The sequence below is a fragment of the Empidonax traillii genome, unplaced genomic scaffold (genome assembly GCF_003031625.1).
Source record: "Empidonax traillii isolate 1590-97213 ecotype Southwest subspecies unplaced genomic scaffold, ASM303162v1 scaffold766:size301553, whole genome shotgun sequence".
Lineage (NCBI taxonomy): Eukaryota > Metazoa > Chordata > Aves > Passeriformes > Tyrannidae > Empidonax > Empidonax traillii.
This window is the reverse complement of record NW_020955959.1, coordinates 246,549-265,834: the sequence shown is the minus strand read 5'-3', so window position 1 is coordinate 265,834 and position 19,286 is coordinate 246,549. Positions and strand designations below refer to the sequence as shown.

At 63.5% G+C, this 19,286-nt stretch overlaps 4 protein-coding genes across 8 annotated transcripts; 1 reads left to right on the top strand and 3 right to left on the bottom strand.

Annotated features, from left to right (window-relative positions):
• Position 1: 1 nt before the first annotated feature.
• STAR (steroidogenic acute regulatory protein) lies at positions 2-2,279 on the bottom strand. The gene is made up of 7 exons (XM_027901201.1): positions 2,216-2,279; positions 1,539-1,652; positions 1,164-1,291; positions 929-1,087; positions 624-808; positions 335-428; positions 2-252 (listed from the first exon to the last, which is right to left on the bottom strand). The coding sequence occupies exons 1-7, from the start codon at positions 2,277-2,279 to the stop codon at positions 145-147; spliced, it is 852 nt and encodes a 283-aa protein (XP_027757002.1). The 3' UTR covers positions 2-144.
• Positions 2,280-5,024: 2,745 nt separating this feature from the next.
• Positions 5,025-10,647, bottom strand: LOC114066479 (G protein-coupled receptor kinase 5-like). 2 transcript variants are annotated; one of them, XM_027901199.1, is made up of 16 exons: positions 10,533-10,647; positions 8,230-8,325; positions 8,030-8,142; positions 7,653-7,730; positions 7,434-7,534; positions 7,270-7,362; positions 7,131-7,194; positions 6,918-7,058; positions 6,657-6,847; positions 6,545-6,582; positions 6,295-6,384; positions 5,995-6,203; positions 5,778-5,915; positions 5,552-5,689; positions 5,335-5,466; positions 5,025-5,234 (listed from the first exon to the last, which is right to left on the bottom strand). In XM_027901199.1, the coding sequence occupies exons 1-16, from the start codon at positions 10,606-10,608 to the stop codon at positions 5,133-5,135; spliced, it is 1,800 nt and encodes a 599-aa protein (XP_027757000.1). In that variant the 5' UTR covers positions 10,609-10,647; the 3' UTR covers positions 5,025-5,132. The 2 variants fall into 2 exon arrangements, with proteins under 2 accessions (XP_027757000.1, XP_027757001.1); XM_027901200.1 differs by lacking the exon at positions 10,533-10,647 and having other exon boundaries at positions 8,030-8,137; positions 8,230-8,280.
• Positions 10,648-11,298: 651 nt separating this feature from the next.
• BAG4 (BCL2 associated athanogene 4) lies at positions 11,299-17,520 on the top strand. 4 transcript variants are annotated; one of them, XM_027901227.1, is made up of 4 exons: positions 11,299-11,501; positions 14,798-15,037; positions 15,282-15,524; positions 16,196-17,520. In XM_027901227.1, the coding sequence occupies exons 2-4, from the start codon at positions 14,801-14,803 to the stop codon at positions 16,667-16,669; spliced, it is 954 nt and encodes a 317-aa protein (XP_027757028.1). In that variant the 5' UTR covers positions 11,299-11,501; positions 14,798-14,800; the 3' UTR covers positions 16,670-17,520. The 4 variants fall into 4 exon arrangements, with proteins under 4 accessions (XP_027757028.1, XP_027757026.1, XP_027757029.1 ...); XM_027901225.1 differs by having other exon boundaries at positions 11,299-11,549; XM_027901228.1 differs by lacking the exon at positions 11,299-11,501 and adding an exon at positions 13,706-13,757.
• LSM1 (LSM1 homolog, mRNA degradation associated) lies at positions 11,803-13,548 on the bottom strand. The gene is made up of 4 exons (XM_027901230.1): positions 13,447-13,548; positions 13,238-13,306; positions 12,547-12,662; positions 11,803-12,245 (listed from the first exon to the last, which is right to left on the bottom strand). Exons 1-4 carry the CDS (start codon positions 13,490-13,492, stop codon positions 12,075-12,077), a joined length of 402 nt encoding a protein of 133 aa, XP_027757031.1. The 5' UTR covers positions 13,493-13,548; the 3' UTR covers positions 11,803-12,074.
• Positions 17,521-19,286: the final 1,766 nt, after the last annotated feature.

The following is a 19,286-nucleotide window of genomic DNA, read 5'->3' as shown; positions in this document are numbered from 1 at the left end:
GTTCCAATAAATAAACCTTTATATTTATTGATCAAAACCGTGTATTAATTAGCAGTGTCTGCTGCTAAAGGCCTTGGCTGATCAAAGTGACTCCCCCTTTGCCCCCTGAAGAAAGCCCTGCCCCGGGTGGTGGGCAGGTCGTGGTCAGCAGGTCACGGGCACGGGCCGGGCCAGGCGCTGCCGGAGGTGTTTGGCGAAGTCCACCTGTGTCTGGGACAGGACCTGGTTGATGATGGTCTTGGGCAGCCAGCCCTGGAGAGGAGCAGACACAGCCCGTGAGCGGGACCTGCCTCCCCCACAGCCCCTGTTCCCCACCCTGCACTGTTCCCCCTACCTTGAGGTCGATGCTGAGCAGCCAGGTCAGCCTGGTCCGGGAGGGGCTGCCGGGCAGCGGGCGCAGGACCATGCAGGTGGGACCGTTCTCAGCCCTGCCAGGGAGGGAGGGACCACATCAGACCCAAAATTCAGACTCTGAGCCTCAAAAACACACTTCATGGTTGGGGGTTTCCTCAGCAGCTCCTGCTGCCCAGATAAACCCAGCGACTGAGCCCCTGCTATATCCCTGCTCCCCTGTGGGAATCTCCCTCCTGGCACACCCACAAGTGGACTGAACAGGGGGTTACCTGATGAACCCCTCCTGCTCCGGCATCGCCCCGTAGGTGGTGGACATGCCGGCCAGGACGCAGGTGGAGCCGCGTCTCTTGGAGCACCGCACGCTCACGAAGTCCCGGGGCCCAACAATGTTCCCGGGGGTGGCTGCTGCCTTCTCGTGGGTGATCACCGTGTCCTTCCCAATCTTCTCCAGAATCTGCCGTTTGGAATTAAAACCCTCAGTCTGAAGTGTTCGGTGCCTGCTGTGACGGGCCCTTGCAGTGCCACAGGGAGCAGGACCCCTGTGAACCCCGACTGCGACACACACATTCCCTACCTTGACTTCTTTGACATTGGGGTTCCAGTCTCCCATCTGCTCCATGTTGTCCACCAGCTCTCCGTACACGGAGTCCAGGGGCTGGTCCACCACCACCTCCAGCCGGAACACCTTCCCCACGTCCGGCAGCACCTTGCTCAGCACTTTGTCTCCGTTTCCCTGGAGGGGGCACAGCAGCGTTAACACCACAGCTGTTCGCAGGAGGAGCGTCAGTGCCACACGGCAGAGCACCCACCGCCACCGTCTCTGTCTTCCAGCCGTCCTGGTCCTCCAGGATTCTGAGGGATTTCTGCAGGGCTTCCTCTCCTTGCTTGATGTAGGACATTTCCATCTCGCTGAAGGGCTTCTCCTCCAGCCTCGAGCCTGCCAGGACCAGACAAAGGCAGGAGTGAGTGCAAGAACAGCATAACGTGCCAGATAAGCTTTATCTACACCAAATACTCTTTCCATGCCCTGGGACCAATTAAACCCAATTCCCACTCTGCTGCTGGTTCAGCAGAAGCACAGCCCACCCACAAGCAGGTTTTCCCCCAACCACTCCCTGGATCCCCAGCCCCTGACAGTCTCCCCGTGGCAGGAAGGGACAGACCCCCCTCAGGTGGTCACTTACTGAGCAGGGAGCTCCTCCTGCGCACCTGGTGGATCCAGGAGCTGGGCCCCGGGCTGCGGCAGGCAAGTCTGCTCAGCTCCTGGCTGATGGCCACGGCGGCTTGTCTCCTCAGACCTGAGGGAGAGAGCGCGTCAGGGGCCCTTTCAGGGGCTTTTTCCCCCAGTTTAAACACATAACATGGAGAAGCCTCTGTTTGTCACCTTCACTGAGTCCCTACAGGCACAGGGAGCAGCCACTGCACTACCCATCCTAAGCAATCCCGGGTTTGGCTCCAGGTCCAAGCCATGCAGCAGTAAAAATACTGAGGAATATCAGGTGGCTCATGAAGGAGCAGAAAAATGGAGCACGAAGATGGAAAATCCTCACCACAAGCAGGAGTGTGACCCGGAGCTGGCCACAGGGGCACGGGCTGTCCCCTCGGACCCCAGAGACAGGTCTGACAGCAAGAAGGGCAGCAGGGACAGTAAATCACAAAACCCAGAAAGCAGCACAGCATAGGGTGGGGTGAGCAGAGCACCCCTGAGCTTGTCCTCCTGTCCGAGAAGGAGTTTAGAAAGCAAAGGGGAGGAGGGGGGGGGTCCTTTCTACCCCCCCGACTCAGCGGGAGCTTCTCCAACGAACTTCAGCGCGAAGTGCTGTGCCCGTGACGGTGGGGACAGAGCCCCGCGGCCCCTCACCGGTCATGTTGCGCAGGTGGCGGTAGGAGATGGCGGCGCAGAGCTTGGACGTGGCCGGGAGCATCTCGGTGCGCGGCGGGGTTCGGTTCTGCGGTGGGTTCTGCGGCGAGCGCGGCTCTGCCCCGGCCCCGCCGCCGCCGCGGCCTTAAGTACGCGGGGCTGAAGGATTCTGCCCCATCAGCCGCCAGATAAGAGCCGTCACTCACGGCAGGGCCAAGGCCAGAGCCGGCTCCTCACGCAGCTGAGGGGCCGTGGAGCCGGCACAGGGGGGCACGGCCAGCCCCGTCCGTGGCACAGCCAGGGGGGCACAGCAGCTCGGAGGGGAGGCAGAGCTCCCCTGCCCGGCTCCTGCGGTGCCAGGGACAGACCCTGCGGCAAACACGGAGCTACAGAACCAGCAAGGCTGGGAAAGACCTACCGGGTCATCGAGGATGATTATCGTGGATGGACAGCAATGGATGATAACAGGTGACAGCAGGCAGCAATGGACAACACCATCTCACGACTCAGCCATCCTGGAATAACCAAGCCAGGCTCAGCCCAAGCTCAGCAAACGCTGCACACAAGGACCAGGACAGCCCACAGAGAGCTGAATATCAAACATGTTGAGCCGCTGAGCCTGGGCTGGGAGCAAGGGGCAGCCCCCTGCAGCCCCCCTACCCCCAAGCCTGGCTATCTGTCCCAGGGCTGGGAGTGGTGGGCAGCAGCAGAGCAGAGATAACGCTCAAGGCTAAAATGACATTTCTGGGATGAGTTACGGCCCCGAGACCAGCGCTCCCAGGAACCCGTGAATCACAGCTGCTTCCTTTGACGTCAACCCCTGCACCCTCCTGCGGGGAGCCTGACCTTCCTCCCCGCTGTTGCAACAATTTGGCCCAGGGGGAGGTCACCCCACTGCTGCACCAGCCCTGGGGAGCCCCTTGCCTCCCCCACTTGTCCCCAGAGCCCCCGAGATGATTTGGGTCCTACCTGCCATCCAGAAGGGTCCTGCTGCTCCTCAGGGTGCTCCTCTCCAACGCCAGGGCTGCTGTCCTCCGTCGTGTGCAGAAAACACCTCACGTTCACATCAGCGATGCGAGACCAGATGAAGGTGTTAGAGGGACCGGGAGGAACTCAGAGGTTGCACAATCCCCTAACCAAATGTTTGCTGGGAAATCCTCGCTGCAGCCACGGTCTGTGACTCCCAGGTTGTGCCAATGCTCTCCCCGCTCTGGGCTTCCCCCACCTGCTCCCTCCTGCCTGCACGTGGAGTGAGGGAAATTCCGGAGGGTTTGAAATCCCTGAGCTGCCCCTGGGAGCTCCCAGCCCAGAGCTCCAGTCAAATGCACACAGAGCACCCACAGGTCCAGGTGTCCAGAGAGACCAAAGACCTCCTGATATTGTGCATTTACCCACAGCCCCCTTGCCCTGACAGTGAGGGGGGCACAGCAGGGACCAGAGATCCCCCAGCTGCGAACCATCCAGGACTGTTGTTATCCCAGACGGAGCAGAGGCTCCCAGCACAAGGCCTTGGCACAAGGACACACAGTTGTTTGTGAGAAGAACCAAAACAGCCCAGGCAGAGCTCTGGTTCTGGGCTGGGTGGGCTGGAGGGCCACGAGCCCCGCTGTGCCCCTTGGGAGGGGACATGAGGACAGTCACACTGTGCCACAGCACACGAGGGAAATGCCCCAGGTGACCCATCCCCAGGGTGCCACACAGGGACTCCAAAAAGGATTCCAGAACCCTCAGAGGGGGGTGCTGGTGATCTGGGACACACCCAGGACCCTCACCAGCTCCTGATGTGGCCTCAGCATCCCCTCTGGATGTCCCTTGAGGTCCCCTCGCTGTCCTCAAGCTCCTGCATCCACTGAGCCTGCGAGGGGAAGGGACAGCAGTGGTCCCACAGCACCAGGGGTGGCACCAGGGGTGGCCAGGAGCAGCAGCAGTGCCAAAGGCACCAGGGGCGGGACTGGGGTGCCAGCACCTACCTCAGGCACCAGGAAGATGCTTCTCCATCAGAACACAGATGGCCTGGCTGGCTGAGCCCACCGAGCTCCAGCACAGCCCCGCCCCGGGACGGGCACCCAGGATCCCCCAGCCACATCCTGCCAGGCAGGCAGTGGGGAGAACATGCTGGGGGAGGTAAAACACCCGAGAAAGCCCCCATACCCCCCCCCGAAACACCCCCCAAGTCCCCCCACAAAGCCACCACGCAGCTCCGTTTGCAGCTTTTCGCTTAAAAATGTACAACAGGTACAAATATTCACAAATGTACAAAATGCACAAAACCGGCTCGACGACGGCCAAAGGCGCTGCAGATTCACCAGGGCCTGAAGGGATGGGGGGGCCCAGGAACCCCGAGGCTGCCCAGAGCTGCCTCGTGAGGATGGGGGGAGGCCTCCCCACACTGCCCTTCGAGAACGTTCCCCTCTCCCAGCCCGCTTCCCATCGCAGCGGCCGGAGCAGGGGAGGCCGTGCTTCCCTGGGGGGGGAGGGAGGCTCTGTCGGGGTGACCCCGTCCCTTCTGCTGCAGCTGGGGGGGCTGGAGTGTCCCCCCACTCCAAGGCTGCCCGTGTTGCTATTTGGAGAGCACAGATAAACCGCAGCCCCCCCCGCCCCGATGCCCGCAGAGATCACGCTCTGACCCGGCGATAAGATAATGGGCTCAAAAGCAGCAAAAATAGGTCTGTGCCCTGGTCCCTTCCCTTGGCAGCGGGGAGGGGAGCTGGGGGGAAGGTGGTCCTGCAGTGGAAGCCCCCAGGAACAGGCTGGAGGGGTGGGGAGGTGGCAGGGTTGGGGTCAAGGCAACCTCCACCCCTCTGCCCCCATCACCAGTGTCCCCCTCCCCTCCGTGAGCATCCCCGGAGCCCCCGGCCCCAGCGCTGCTCAGGACAACCCTGAGAGGGCACAGGGGGGCTGGGGGCTCCCCGAGGGGTCAAGACGGTGCCGGTGCCGGGGTTTGGCAGGAGGATTTGGCCGTGGGAGGGTGCGAGTTCACGGCGGCCGGGCTGGGGGGGCGGACGGTGCAGTCAGCTGGCTGCAAGGAGCAGACAGATGGACGGTGGGCAGTGAGCCAGGGTGGTCTCAGGGACACCCCAGGGCACCCCAACTCCCCAGAACACCCCCCTGTCCCTTACGTGTCGCCGGAAGAGCCGTTGCAAAAGGCTGCGCTTGGGGGGCTCGGGCAGCCACTGCCAGTCCAGGTCGGGGGAGCGGGTCCCGCTGGGGCCAAACACGTTGAGGTCCTTGAAACACTCGGTCTCGATCATCTGGGGGGGTCAGGTCACCGCAGGGTTGGGCACTGACAGCACCACAGCATGGGGGGGACCCTCTGGCACACCACGCCCCCGGTACCTCGTTCTGCCAGGGAATGGAGACGCTGCCCGTGGCGAATTTGGCGTAGAAATCGCTGTCGGTTTGGTCCAGGTTGACGCCCTTCACCGTCGAGAACTGCTCGATGTCCAGCACGTCCTTGCAATAAACTGCCCGTGGCTGCAGGACCCGAGGGGGTGTCAGGGTGGCAGCGGGGGGAGCGGGGCTGTCCCCCAACCATGGGTGCCCACCCCTGCCCGGCCCTTACGTCCGGCACGAAGGGGGGGATCATGAGTCCGGCCTCCAGCCGCTTGAAGTTGATGGTCCTGAAGAAGGGATGGCGCTTCACCTCGGCCGCCCCGTCGGCCCCGCAGCCCAGCCGCACCCCGGGGTCCTTGGCCAGGAGCTGGGGGGGAAAAACGGAGCTGTCACAGCAGGGATGGACCCGGCCCGGCCCCCACGGGGATCCTGGGCCCCCAGCTCACCAACTTGCAGATGGCCTGAGCATCCTCGCTGAACTTGTCCGAGTAGAGCTCCTGCTCCTCCTGCACCCGCTTCTCCACCTCCTCCCGCTTCACCCGCTCCTTGCGGGTGCGGAAGGGCGACTGCCCCTCGATCATCTCGTACACCAGGCAGCCCAGGCCCCACCAGTCGGGGCTGAAGGTGTAGCGCTCGTTGCTGATCACCTCTGGGGCTGTGGAGCGTGGCCCCCAGCTGTCAGCACCGGGCACAGAGCGGCACAAGGAGCCCTGGTCCAACCCCACCAGCGCAACCCTCACGCTCACCCATGTAGCCGACGGTGCCCACGCGGCCACGGATGGTCTCACCCTCGGGGATCTTGACAGCCAGTCCCAGGTCAGAGATCCTGATGTGGCCTGGGGCAGGCAGGGGGCTGAGGGCATTGTCCCAGGGAAGGGTCACTTCACATCCCTGTACATCCCCCCAGAGCACAGCCAGGCACCTCCTGGATCACACAGAGACCCATCCCCATCCCACGAGCACGGGCAGAGCCAGACCCAGCAGCTGCATCCTCACCATCATCATCCAGCAGGATATTCTCCGGTTTCAGGTCCCTGTGGGGACAGAGGGGGGGCTCAGCACCATGCAGAGGGGTGGCCCAGCACCTGCTGCCCCGTTCTCAGCTCACCTGTAGACGATGCCCTCCTGGTGGAGGTGCTGGAGCCCACAGCAGATCTCTGCCGCGTAGAAGGCCACGCGCTTGTCCTCGAAGCCGGGGTTGCCCATGTTGTAGATGTGGAACTTGAGGTCTCCCCCGTTCATGATGGTCAGCACCAGGCACAGCGCGTCCTTCGTCTCGTAGGCATAGGCCAGGCTCACCTGTGTGCCCACCTGGCTGTCAGCGCCGGCCTCGGCCCCCCCCGGCCCCCCAGGAGGGTCCCACACGCACCACGAACCGGCTGTTGACCTTCTCCAGGATCTGCTTCTCGTTCAGGGCCATCGCCTCCCCTTTCCGCTTCTTGATCCGCTTCTTCTCCAGTTTCTTGCAGGCGTACATCTTGCCCGTGGCCCGCACCTGGCAGGCACACACCTGGGGGGCCGGGGCCGGGGTGAGTCCCCTCTGCCCACCCACCCTCCAGCCCTCCCTCCTCCCGGGCCGTACCTCTCCGAATCCGCCCTTGCCCAGGATCCGGTACTGCCGGAAGGTGTCCTTGGTGACGGCCTGCCTGGAACGCACAGCCCCAGCCGGACACGTCAGCCCCGCGCCCTGCAGGGCCCCCAACACCCCTCAGAGCCCTCACCTCTCCAGGTACTTCCACTGCAGGAACCGGTCGAAGTACATGCTGGCCCGGTAGTCAGCGAAGGGGTCCCCGCTCAGGAACTGGTGCAGGGGGCTGTGGGGAGAGGGGGCTGTTGATGCCACCACAGCCCCCCCTGGTCCCCCAGCCCTGGGTCAGGTGCTCACCGCAGGCAGCTGCTGAACAGGTCCTTGCAGGGGCTCTTCTGCAGGTCCTGCAGGTACTGATTGGCGTGGGGGTGGCCCACCTCGGGCAGGGAATCTGGGGACTGACAAGAGGAGCAGAGGGATCACACCCACGCCCTGGGGACATCGCTCCTGCACCCCACCCCGATCCCATCTCATTCTGGTCACTCCCTGGTGGGGGAAAAGCCCCCCAGGGCTCACCTCCTGCCGGAGGAACCGCTGGATGATCTCTTCCCCCATCTCCTTCCGCTTCTCATCTGGGGAGAGTTCGTACTCCTCCTGGGACGCCCAAGGAGAAGAGGGTGCTGCAGACAGGGCACCAGGCACGGCTCTGCCCTGTGACCCCACCGAGCCTCCCCACCTCCCAGAATGAGGCAGGTCTGCCCCAGCTACAGGGCAAGGGATCCTCCTGCTCTTGCCCTACGGGCACCACCCACAGCAGGCACACCTGGGACCCCTCCACAGCCACAGTCATGGGGTCACACCGAACCCACAGTGGGTCACACAGGGCTCAGCCCAACCCCAACAGCCCCGGGAAAACACCTCCCTGCACCCCGAGCATCCCGAGGGTCCCTCACCACGGCGTCCAGGAAGCGGATGCAGCGCAGGAGCTCCGGCCGCGTCTCGCAGAACTGCCGGAAGAGCAGCCGGCCGATGGGCTGCCGCTGGCACAGGCTGCCGTAGTCCTGCTCTGCAAGGGGAGGCGGGAGCTGCCACGGGAGGTGCCCGGCACGCGCCGCAGCCCCGGCTGGTTGTGCCAGGCGCCCTCCCGGCTCACCCAGGCCCTCGCGCAGCTCGTCGCACTGGCTGATGTGCGGGAACCGCAGGATCTCCCTCCACTTCTTGCTCCGGCCTTTCCTCTTGCCGCCTCCTCCTGCAGCCGGGAATGAGGGGCCGAGGTCACGCTGGCGGGATGGGCGTCGCTGCCCTCCGGTGATGAGGGAAATGGGGCTGCAGAGCCCCTGCCCAGTCCTGCAGGGTCACCTGGTTTGGGGGTTCCCTCATCCCACCGCTCCTGGCCCCCAAAACCCATCGCTCACGCACCACACGCAGCCAGCACTGCTCTGGGCTCTGGGCACTGCTAAATCCAGGTGGGAAAACAGACCCCCAGCCCCAGGGAGGGCTCTGACCCTTCAGGGACCCTGATTCTGAAGAGCCAAGGGGATCCCCACCCGGTCCTGACTCCTAGGGCAGGGAGGGGATCCCCCTCGGCATCCTCTGGCACCAGGGGAAGCTGAGCCTGGCGTGTGCAGGATTCCTCCTGCACGGTGTCGCTCCCTCCTGTAAACATCTGGCTTCCTTATTCCCCCATCCTCGGCGATGGGAACTCTGCAGGGACACAGAGGGGGCAGAGGGGTGGCCCCCCACCAGCACCGCTCCCTCCTGGGTGGATGCTTGGTGCGTGAAGTCATCCCTGCAGGGACCTGACATCAGCACGTCCCCGAGCTGGTGCCCAGCCAGCACCGCCGGCCGCCGGCCCCGGTGACGCCGAGGCGAGCCCGCGGTGCTGGGCTCCGGCAGGGCTGGCGCTCCGGCCGGGCAGAGCTTCCTGCCGTCATCGCCGGCTTCCTCCGGCAGGAATCGCCCCACGCCAACCAGCGGAGCAGCCTCGGGGGCGAGAGGGCCCTGGGCCCCCTGCTCACCCCGACACCAGGGCACAGGGTCCTGAGGAAGAGGAGCAGCCGCTCCCCTCGGCCTGCGGTGCCCAGGCTGGAGCCCCCTGGGTGCCTGGCAAAGGGGTGATGCCCAGGCAAGGACCTGCCACCCGCCCCAGGAGCGGTACGGTGGGCCAGGCCGCACTGACCTCGCAGGGATGCTCAGCAGGATGCTCCTGGGATGGACCTCACTGGGCCCCCTGTGCTTTCCAGCACCTTCCATGACAGCCTGTGACCCTGAGCATGGGGATCCCCAGCCACGGCTGTGGGGTCTCAGCTTTCTGCTGAGGTGGCTCCAATCCTCCCCACTGCTCCAATCCCCACCCAGCTGGGACCCAGCCCTTGTCCCAGCCCTCGTCCCGCTCCACTTCCCTGCTTCCGTCACCTCTCACACCGTCACACACCGACATTAACCCGTTTGGTGCCCACACCGGCAGAGCCACCCTCGCTCCAAATTCCCCGTCTCCAGCACCAGCTTGGACGAGGCTCTGGCTCATGCAGGAGCCATCACACATCCCCTGGGACAGGAGCAGCCCCGAACAGGAGCATCGCTGCCTCAAGCTGCCGACGCCAAACCTCTCCCTCCCTGGCGAGAGCAGCAGCCCCGCTCTGGCCCGGCACGTGGGTCGACCCCGTGGCACCCCCAGCACTGCCGGGAGCGACACCCGGGGGTAAGGAGACCTTGGGGACACAGGGATGTACAGGACCAAACCCGGATAACGCCTGGTCCCCACCTCTCCCGCAGGGCTGCGCCGGCGGCTCCAGGGCCGTTCGCTTTTCGGTCAGGAAGGTTCAGTGACGAGGGCGCCGGCTTCCCAAAGGAAACCAAAAGCAAACAAAAGGCTCCCTGGGAGCCCGTGCCAAGTCCCGCTCCGGAGGGGCGCGACGCCCGCAGCCCCTCGCCCCGGCGGCCGCGGGGCTCGCCCCGGGACGGCACCTCCCGGCGAGGCCGAGCTCGTCCTCGCAGTGCCCGTTTGGCCCCGGCCTGCACCGAACCGTCCCGGTACCGGCAAAGTTTGGCTGGCGCGAGCCCCGTCCGCGCCAGGCTCGTCCCACCGGCACGGACACACGGACAGAGCGGCTCCCCCGCCACCCCTGCACACGCACCCCTGGCGGAACGGCACTAAATCGCTTTTAACACTCCCTGCTCCCGTCCCCGGGGCTGCGGGCGGGTGGGACGGACAGACAGACACGTCCCAGCGCACCGGGCACAGCTCCGGGACAACCGGTCGCTCCCGGGGCTCGGCGATGCCACACGGGACGAGCCCACCCGGCATCCGCCGTCCCGACGGAGGGGTCCCGGCGTGCCCGCGAGGGGTGCAGCCCGGGGCCGGGGGTGCCCGTTGACAGGGGGTCCCGGGGAGGGCACCAGGGTGCAGCCCGGGAACGGGGACCGGGGCGGGGAGCAGGGACCAGGTGCCGGTACCTTCCCGTGCCTTGAGCAGGACGGTGTTGGCCACGATGTTCTCCAGCTCCATGGCGCGGGGGTCCCCGCACACCATGCCCGGCGCGGTCCGGGCGCCTCCCGCCGCCACCGGCCGCCTCCGGGGCTGCGTCACCGCCGTGACGTCACGGGCCGCCCCCGGCGTCACGGGATTATGTAAAGGGAGAGCGGGAGCGACCCCCGCGCTTCGGGGGTCCCCCCGACACCCCCCTGGGGGTCGCACCAGCTCCTCGCACCCTCCATCCCCGGCTGGAGACACTGACCCCGAGACTACTGGCACCAGAGCAGCCTTCCTCCTCCTCCTCCTCCTCTTCTTTCCACCCTCCAGGAACGAGACCCCAGGGCTCTGGGGAGGGGAGTTCCCCACCTATCCATGTCCCCAAAAGCCATCTCCCTCTCGTTGAGGATTTTCCAGTCGCAGGAGCCACCTCCAGCTCCATTAAAGCTTTTTTATTTTTTAGCATTTCCTTGTTTACACCTTTGCCACCTCCCAAACCCTCAACACCCACTCGAGCCCACCCAACAGGGCATTCACGTTTCCCCCCAAAGTGAGTGGGCCCTGGGCCAGTGAGGAGGGGTCAGTGCTGGCCACGGTGGCTGTTGGCTCTCCAGGACAGCTCTGCTCAGCCCCAGCAAGCAGAGCTGGGCTTGTCTTGCACAGAAACCAGCCCCTTTGGAAGGCAAAACCCCTGCTGTCCCCCCAGCACAGACTCTTTTTCCCCAGAGAACTTCTCCCCTGCCCAGGAAAGTGGTCTGAGGCTCCACAGGGATTGTCCCTGCCGAGGTTTGCCCTTCCCTGCCCACGCACAGGAGGCTCCTGGAGCCTGGCAGCTGCCCAAAGCCAACCCCAACCCAACGTCACAGCCAAGGACTCTCCTACCTCCGGGACACGCTCGGGGCAAAGGACATTCCAACCTGAGACAGCGGCGGCGGCTCCACCAGAGCCCTGAGGTGAGGAGGGGCTGTGGTGCCCCTGGTGTGGCAGCTCTTCATCAGCAGGTAGGTGGGTTCAGCTGCAGGGGAGCACTACAGCCTGGCTGGGGGGTGCTGGTAATCTTTGCTGGGGTACAGGGAGTGCACCCAGGTTCCGCTCCCCATCCCACAGGGAAGGATCTTGCTACATCCTCCAGCTTTTCCTTGGAGCAAGCCCGCTTCCCCTGCACAGCACCTGGCAGGGACACGAGTTGGCACAAGGGGTGCTCACCCTGAGAGAGGGGGGAACACCAGGACCAGAACACTGGAAAACCAGTGATGCCAGGATCAAGGATTTATTTACAATTCAAGGAAAACTCTCACACAGAGTCACGTGAGGAGGAAAAAAACCAAACAAACCCAAAGAGCAGCGATGTGCCTCCCGAACACAAACGCTCGCTCCCAGCCGTCCTGCCAGACCTCATCTCCTTCTCTGCAAGGAGTCTAAAGGCATGATTTGTGTAGAGAAAATACAATCTGAAAATAAAGCCCGCCTTCCCAAGGAGCTCTGTCCCTGCCCAGGCGGATCAGGAGCCCGGAGGGGCAGCAGCTCTAGTACTCGTCCAGCGTGTCCGCCCGCGGCACCGACAGGCCCCGCTCCTTCAGCGCCTGCACCTTCAGCTTCTCCGACTCCTGCTTGGCCTGCAGCTCCACCCGCTGCTCCTCCAGGATCTCTTCAATGGACACCTGCTGCAGAGGAGTGTCGCTCTCCTTCTCCAGGTCCTGCAGGAGAAACGGCCTGTTCAGCCCACCCCTGGCAGTGTCCCCTGGTGCAGAGCCAGCAGGGAGGTGAGAGGCAGCCACTAATGCCACCCTCCTGCTCTTCACCCTTCATGTCATCCCCGATGGAGACACCTCTGCCCTCTGCACCCCGGGGACATTTCTGTGATGCTTCAGCCTGAACTGGTCCTGGGAGGGGGCCTAAATTCCAGCCCCCCAGCAGGACGGCGACTGCATTTCTCAGCAGATAGACCACAAACACCCCCAGCTCAGTCCCAGGCTGCAGCAGGAGCTGTTCACTTACAATTTCCCCCAGCAGAACCACGTTCTCGCCCCTCACGACAAAGATGCCCCGAGGGATGTCCCCATACTTCTTGCCCACGTGGATGCGCTCCACAGTCTGGTGCAACACCAAGTTTGCTGCAGCGACGAGAGAGACAGAAAACCATCCGCATTTCGCTGTGATTTCCAGCTGCACCGAGTGTCCCGTCCCCCCAGGCAGAGCCCCCAGGGCGGTGATGGTGCTCTCCCACCACTCGGTGGGTGCTCCCCAAAGGCACAGACCGTGTCCCCAGCTCTCTCCACCTGGGCAGCACCTGCGCTCAGCTCTTACAGCCGTGCGGGCAGGGCGGGGAGAGAGCTCAGACCCCCGGGCTGAGCCCACCTGAGACCCTCGTGCCTTCGGCAGCAGAGAAGACGGCGGGCGTTGTTGGTGCTGCAGGTTCTTGGCAAGGAGCGAGCGATGGGCTGGAGCGCGAACATCACCCGGGCTATTTCTGCCCAAAAAGCGATGCCAGGGCATCAGCGCTGGACACGATCACGGGGGGAAAGCTCCCAGTTCTGGGAGAAGCACCAAGGGACACATAGGCGGGCGTTTAACCCACAGCACGAACACACTCTAAAACCGCACGGCGGGTCCCTCCTCCCCCTCCTCCTCCTCCCCCCTGCCCGGGACCGACCCCAGGGGGTGCCCGCAGCCCCCCGCCCGGCCGTACCGAACTGGTCGATGCTGCGCAGGTACCCGATGAGCGTCCGCCCGTCCCGCAGCAGCACCAGGTGCTTCTCTGCGGGGGAAACGAGAGCGGGGCGTCGGTCCCGGTCCCGAGACAGCGCGGGGGGACCGGAGCCCGCGGGGGGACCGGAGCCCGCGGGGGGAGAGGCCCGGGCAGCCCGCAGGGGGCAGGACCTCGCGGGGCGCACTCACTGTCGATGTCCTGGATCAGGCTGGCCGTGCCGGGCATGTAGTTCATGGTGGAGCCGCCGCAGCGGAAGCGCCGCCATGCGCCGGTACCGCCGCCCCCGCCCCGGAACCGGGCGGGCCCCCCGGGGGGGAGCGGCCCCTTTTAAGGCGTGCGCGCGGGGCGGGCGCCGATTGGGCGGTGTTGGCGGGGCGCGGGCGCCGATTGGGCGCGGGGCGCGCGCGGGGCGCGGCCATTGGCGGCCGCCATGGAGCGCCGCGGGCGCGCGGCCGCGCCGGGCCCGCCCGGGTCCTCCCGCCCGCCGGAGGCCGCGCAGGTAACGGGGGTGGCGGGACGGGCTGGGGCGGGCAGGGCAGGGCAGGGCAGGGCAGAGCCCCGCGGGATCGGCGGCACCGACCCCAGCCCCGGCCCCTGCGCCCCGCCGGTTTGGGGTTCCCGGGGCTCCCCCTCCGGGCGCGGAACGGGGCGCGGATGCCCCATCCCGGGCGCGGGGAAGCGCTGCCCGCGCACCTGGCTCACGGGGAGGTTTCTGGGGCACTCCCGGACCCGATCCCACAGCTGGGCATTCCCGGGTCTGAGCCCCTGGATGGGCATTCCCGGATCCCTTATTGGGTTTATGGCAGCCAGAGCTTTTCTGGGGCCACGGTGCAGATCCTGTGCCAAGGGAAGGGCTTTGCCCTCCCAGAGCAGGGTGAGCTCTCCAGACACGGCTGCGGTTCGGTTTCTCCTGTGGGACTTTGTCCTGTGGGACGTGCAGGTCTGGTCGGGCTCTTCCATAAATCCCGGCACACAGGTTATGCAGTCTCCGCTCCCTGAAGCAGCTCGGGGGCAAAACACCGCTTTGCCCAAAGCTACAGGGAGTCATCCCTGAGCTGCTGAAATCCTGGGCTTAGTCGTCCTCTCTGGGGTTGGGTGGAAGCTCACGTTCTGTACACAAAGATTACTGGGATGGATCCAGGTAAATCCCGACACGTCCTTGGTGTGCAGACCTTCCATACACAGACCCACACGAGCCAGGGGAGCTGCACTCCTGCTCCTCAGGCCTGGGGCTGCTACAGCTCCTCTTTGCATCGTGTCTGGGCAAGAATGAGCAGGAAAATGGACTTTCCTGGAGTGTTTTCCCCCTCTGGTCAGTGATGCAGTGCTGGGGTTGAAGCTCCAGGGGCTGCTCCCTGTGAGGGGCTGCACATGTGTCCCTGAGCTGACATGGTTAAACTCAGTGTTAGATCTGGCACGGCCAGGTTAGACCAGGAGAACCTAAAACTGGGTGAGATCAGCCCGGGGCTGAAGGAACTCCCCACTCCTGGAGCCCCTCTGCCCGTGTCCGTGTCCCCTCACCTCTCCTCTGCTCTCCAGGCGATGGATTCTCCCTATGCCAACGGAGCCTACAGCCCCCCGTACCCGCAGTACCCCAGCCTGCCCCAGGCACGGGGGTTCTACTGCTCGGGGCCCCCCCGGACCCCCTACCCCCCGGAGCCCACGGGCCTGTACCGGCCTCCATCGCCCGCTCCTGCCTGGAGCTACGTGTCCCCAGAGTGTCCCCCCGAGGGCTCCGCGCTCCGGAGGCAGCAGGTGCCTGGCTACTCCCCACCACAGGTAAGGAAGGGACAGCCCCCAGTCCTGGGGTCGGTGTGTGCAGTTTGTGGGATGTTTCCTGGGGGGCTGTGGTGGGGGATGCCCAACCCAAACCTCTGGAACGGCTCGAGGCCCTTTCCTCCTGTCCTGTCTCTTGCTGCCTGGGAGCAGAGCCTGACCCCCACCTGGCTCTACCCTTCAGCTCCCAGGGCTGTGCGGGGGGAGCAGTGCTAGGAGTGACCCCCTGTTCCCCCTCTCCTTGCAGACCCCAGGAATGCCGATGCCGCAGTATCCGTACGGAGACAGCAGTGCAGGGGTCGCGGCCCAGGGGCCTGTGCCACAGCCCAGAGCCCCGGAGGACACGTGGGGCCCCCCCTCAGTGTATGGGGTGCAGCCACGTTACAGCTGGCCCGCGGCCCCGGGGCACGGGAACCTGTTCGTGCCTGACTCACACCCGTCCTGGACCAACAGCGGGGCTCCTGCCCACCCTCCCGCCTGGGACTCACAGGTACAGCTGACCCCTTTGCAGACAGGAGACCAAAATCCACAGCTGTGCTTCCATAAAGTGCTGGAGGTACCAGACATCCTGGGGTGGGTCTTGAAATGGGTCAGACCTCATCTTGCTTGTCCAAGAGCAGCAAAATCAGAAACTGTCCAGGGAGGAGCAGGGGACTGACCTGTGGGACAGGTGTTCCACTGCAGGTGGTTCCACTGTGCTAGTTTTGGGTGCAGCCATCTCCTGCTGAGGAGGGGTTTAAGTAAACATCAGAAGGAAAATGTCTGTTCATCTCGGCTTGGTCTGGGTTCGATCAGGAGCCAAGTGACTCTCCAGAGGTTTGATCCCTGGGGAGCAGCAGCTCTGATGGGGGGACTGGGGGATGGGGGCTGCTGTTCCTTGGGAACAGCTCCAGAGTGTGCTGCCTGTGGAGAAGGATCTTCTGGTCTACCCAAACGGGCCCGTGCTGAAATCTGTTCAGCATCTGTCCCTGGGGAACAAGGGTTCAGGGGCTCACTCTGTTCCTCCACATGTGTGCCCCTTGCTGGGGTTCTGCTCCAGCAGTGCAGACCCCTGTGCCCAGTTTCCCCAGCCCTGCCCACACATGGTGCAGGCTGAGAATGGAAACCCCCCCGGGGTTTGAGGGAAATGCTGTTACGGGTGTTCTCTCTGTCTGACTGCAGGACTCTGCCTACGACAGACCCGAGCAGAGCCCGAGCCAGCACGGCTACTGCTCCGAGGTGAAGCAGCAGCAGTCGGGGCCGGTGGGTGAGCACAGGCCGGCCCAGCCCCAGCACAGGGTGCAGTACAGTGCCCAGCCCCAGCTCTACGACCTCGGCCAGCGCCGGCCCCCGAGCCGCGAGCCCGGGGGGAAACCGGCCGAGCAGCCTCCTGCAAACCCCGCGGCCCTCCAGCCCGAGATCCAGAGGATCCTCCACGTGATGGGCGAGGCCGAGCAGCTGGAGGAAGAGGTGGATGAGTTTGTGGGGAAAAAGACAGATAAATCTTACCGGCTCCTGGAGGAGATGTTGACCAAGCTGCTGCTGGAGCTGGATTCCATCGAGACTGGGGGCCAGGACAGTGTCCGGCAGGCCAGGAAAGAGTCCGTCCACAGAATTCAGGCCATACTGGAAAAACTGGAAAGAAAGGGATTGTGAAAGCACATCGGCCACGACACACGGCCTGTTGTTGAAGTTCCAAAGAGTTTCAGTTCTTTTAAATCTCAGCTCTTTCTGCTACGCACTACTGACAATGGAAAATAGCAATAAGCCCTGAGTTAACAATCAAACCCACAAAAAGGCCACCCCAGAAGCCCAGCCCTGAGAGACAACTTGGCAAAGGACAAATTGAGAGAGGTTTGAAGAAGCAAACGTCATTAATGAAGATGTTGAAGAGGACTGGGCTGAGGATGGAGCCCTGTGGGGCTGTGTACAGAATTCCCCAGACCAAGCCCAATCTCTGGGTGCCTCCTGCAGCCACAGACAGTCTTTAAACACTTGCCAGATGTGCTGCAACGTGCAGCCACCAACCAAGACTCAGGGCTTGTCCTCACTGCCTGTATTTTCAGCTTCAGCTCCCTCACCACAAAGCCCGTGTGTCCTCGTGGGGGTTGTTTGGGTTTGGTGCACTCAAGGAGCGACAGTGACGTGCTGGAAGGGGGCACCGTGCTGGCACGGCACGTCGGGCTGTTCCTCCTCTGGGGTGAAAAGCCAGTCTGGGGTGTCCCTGTGGACATAAGAACACAGACTGGAAATCCCAGTTCTGCCACTGGAAAGGAGAGCTGCAAGTGGAGGACTGATGTCAGAACAGATGCAGGGTGTTTGGAAGTGATTTCCAGGTCACTTGGGTAAAAATCCTGTTTAATGTCCCTCTCATCCTGTGAGTTTTGTGTCCCACTGCACAGCGGGGAGGGAACAGCTCAGCCTGTTTCAGCCTCCTGGTTACAACGTGCTCAGTGACTCATTGCCGTGTGTGACACTTAATAAACCCTGACAAGTTTTAAATGTTATTTTGTAATTGAGACGTCTCAAAGTCTCTCTTTCTTTGAAGAGAAGTGGTGGGGAAGGTTGTGTAACTCAGACGAAAACTCCAGCCGGGCTGTCTGGGTGCCCAGGTCAGGGGTGAATGGAACATCTGAGAACACTGCTCTGGGGGTGCCAGGGTGTCCCATCACCTCCCAGGCAGTGCAGATGCTCCAGGAGCCTCCAGCTGTGGCTCCAGGAGCAGTGGCCAAGTTTTGGAAGGGGTTCTGGCCTGCCTGAGGCTGGGAGGGCCCTGACCATGCACTCTGAGGGGCTGACAGCCAACCAGTGTCCTGGAGGCACCCAGCACATCCCACATTCCCAGATGGGGCTGCGTTCCCCCATGTCCTGTGCAGCCAGCAGCAGTCAGCCTAGAATCTCTGGAGCTGGCTGAAACTGTTTTCTGTGTTTGTTCCAGTAGCAAGAATCACATCAGGAGCAACTCCCCATTGTTTACCACAGGCTGTTTGCTCCAATCTCCATTTCCCTGCTCTCCGTTGCCAGGGAGAGGAGGCAGGTAGATCCCAGCTGTGTGAGGAGGAATGTGGAGCAATCCTTGCACTCAGCACTGCAATGCAGGGAGCCAGGAGAGAGGGACATGCTGTGCAGGTGGCTGCTGTGTCCCCAGCGTGCTGGGGACGGGACAAAGGCCCCTGTGCTGTGGTGACACGGTAAGAACAGGGTGAGAACTGCAGGTGCGTGCATGGCATCCAAACCAGGGAAAACCCGTGAGGAAGGAGGAAGCTGCTTTGGAGTTTTGGTGCTGAACCCATCCAGGTAACATATTCCAGGACAATATTTCCTGTTCCTGCCTCCTTGGCGGAGGGTTATGGAAATCCCTAGTGAAAAGCACACGAGAGAACATTAAGTGGGCTGAAAGAGCAGGTTATCATTGCAGGGGGTGGGGATTTAAACAGCTCCATGGGATGGCCTGGCTACGTGTGACCTTCTGGCGTCCCTGGGTGCGCTCTGTGTGTTACCCCAAAGCTGAGCTGAGCTGAGCAAAGGCATCAGGGCACACCTCCTGCACTCAGCCTGCGTGAAACTCCAGCTGCTGTAACCTCATCCTTCCCCACTGCCTCCACCTCCCTCACACGGGACCAAAGTGGGTCACAGCTTGGGCAGATGATCCCAACAGAGCCCGTCTCTGCCCAGCAGCCTGGGCAGGGCTGTGTCAGCACCCACTGGCACAGGCCCTGCACGGACGAGGTTTGCAGCTGCTGGCTCTCCATCTGCAGAGCTGGGGATATTTTAGCACTTCTGGCCTTTCAGTTTTCCTCGCCAGTCCCTGCTATGGTGGAAGTGAGCCCTGGGATGGGAGTTCCTGGCAACTGGTTTATCTTGCAGCATCCACCCACACCTCATCCCCCCAAATTAGAAAGTCCGTCTCTGTTTATCTTTGGGCCCGTCTCTACAGAAACCAAACTTACTCTGGGGTTGCCCGTTGCTTCTCCAGCAGTGCCTGCCCTCAGCAGAGGGTTTCTCAATCACCACCGAGGCCAAAGGGTCACAGAGGGGCTGAAAACCAAACATTAGGTCAGCGCCTCGTGGTTTCTGCTGCAGGTCACCCCATGCTCGAGTGTTTGTCCCTGCCGCACGCGGGAGGCAGCTGGCACGAAGGCAGGGGCTTCCCGGTGATGCCGCGCCGGTACCGCGCACCCCTGGCCCCGCATCGGGCTCGGGGCTGGAGGGACCCGCCCGGGATAAGGGCTGAGACCGGACAGTCCCAACTAGCGCTGGCATCGCCCGTGAC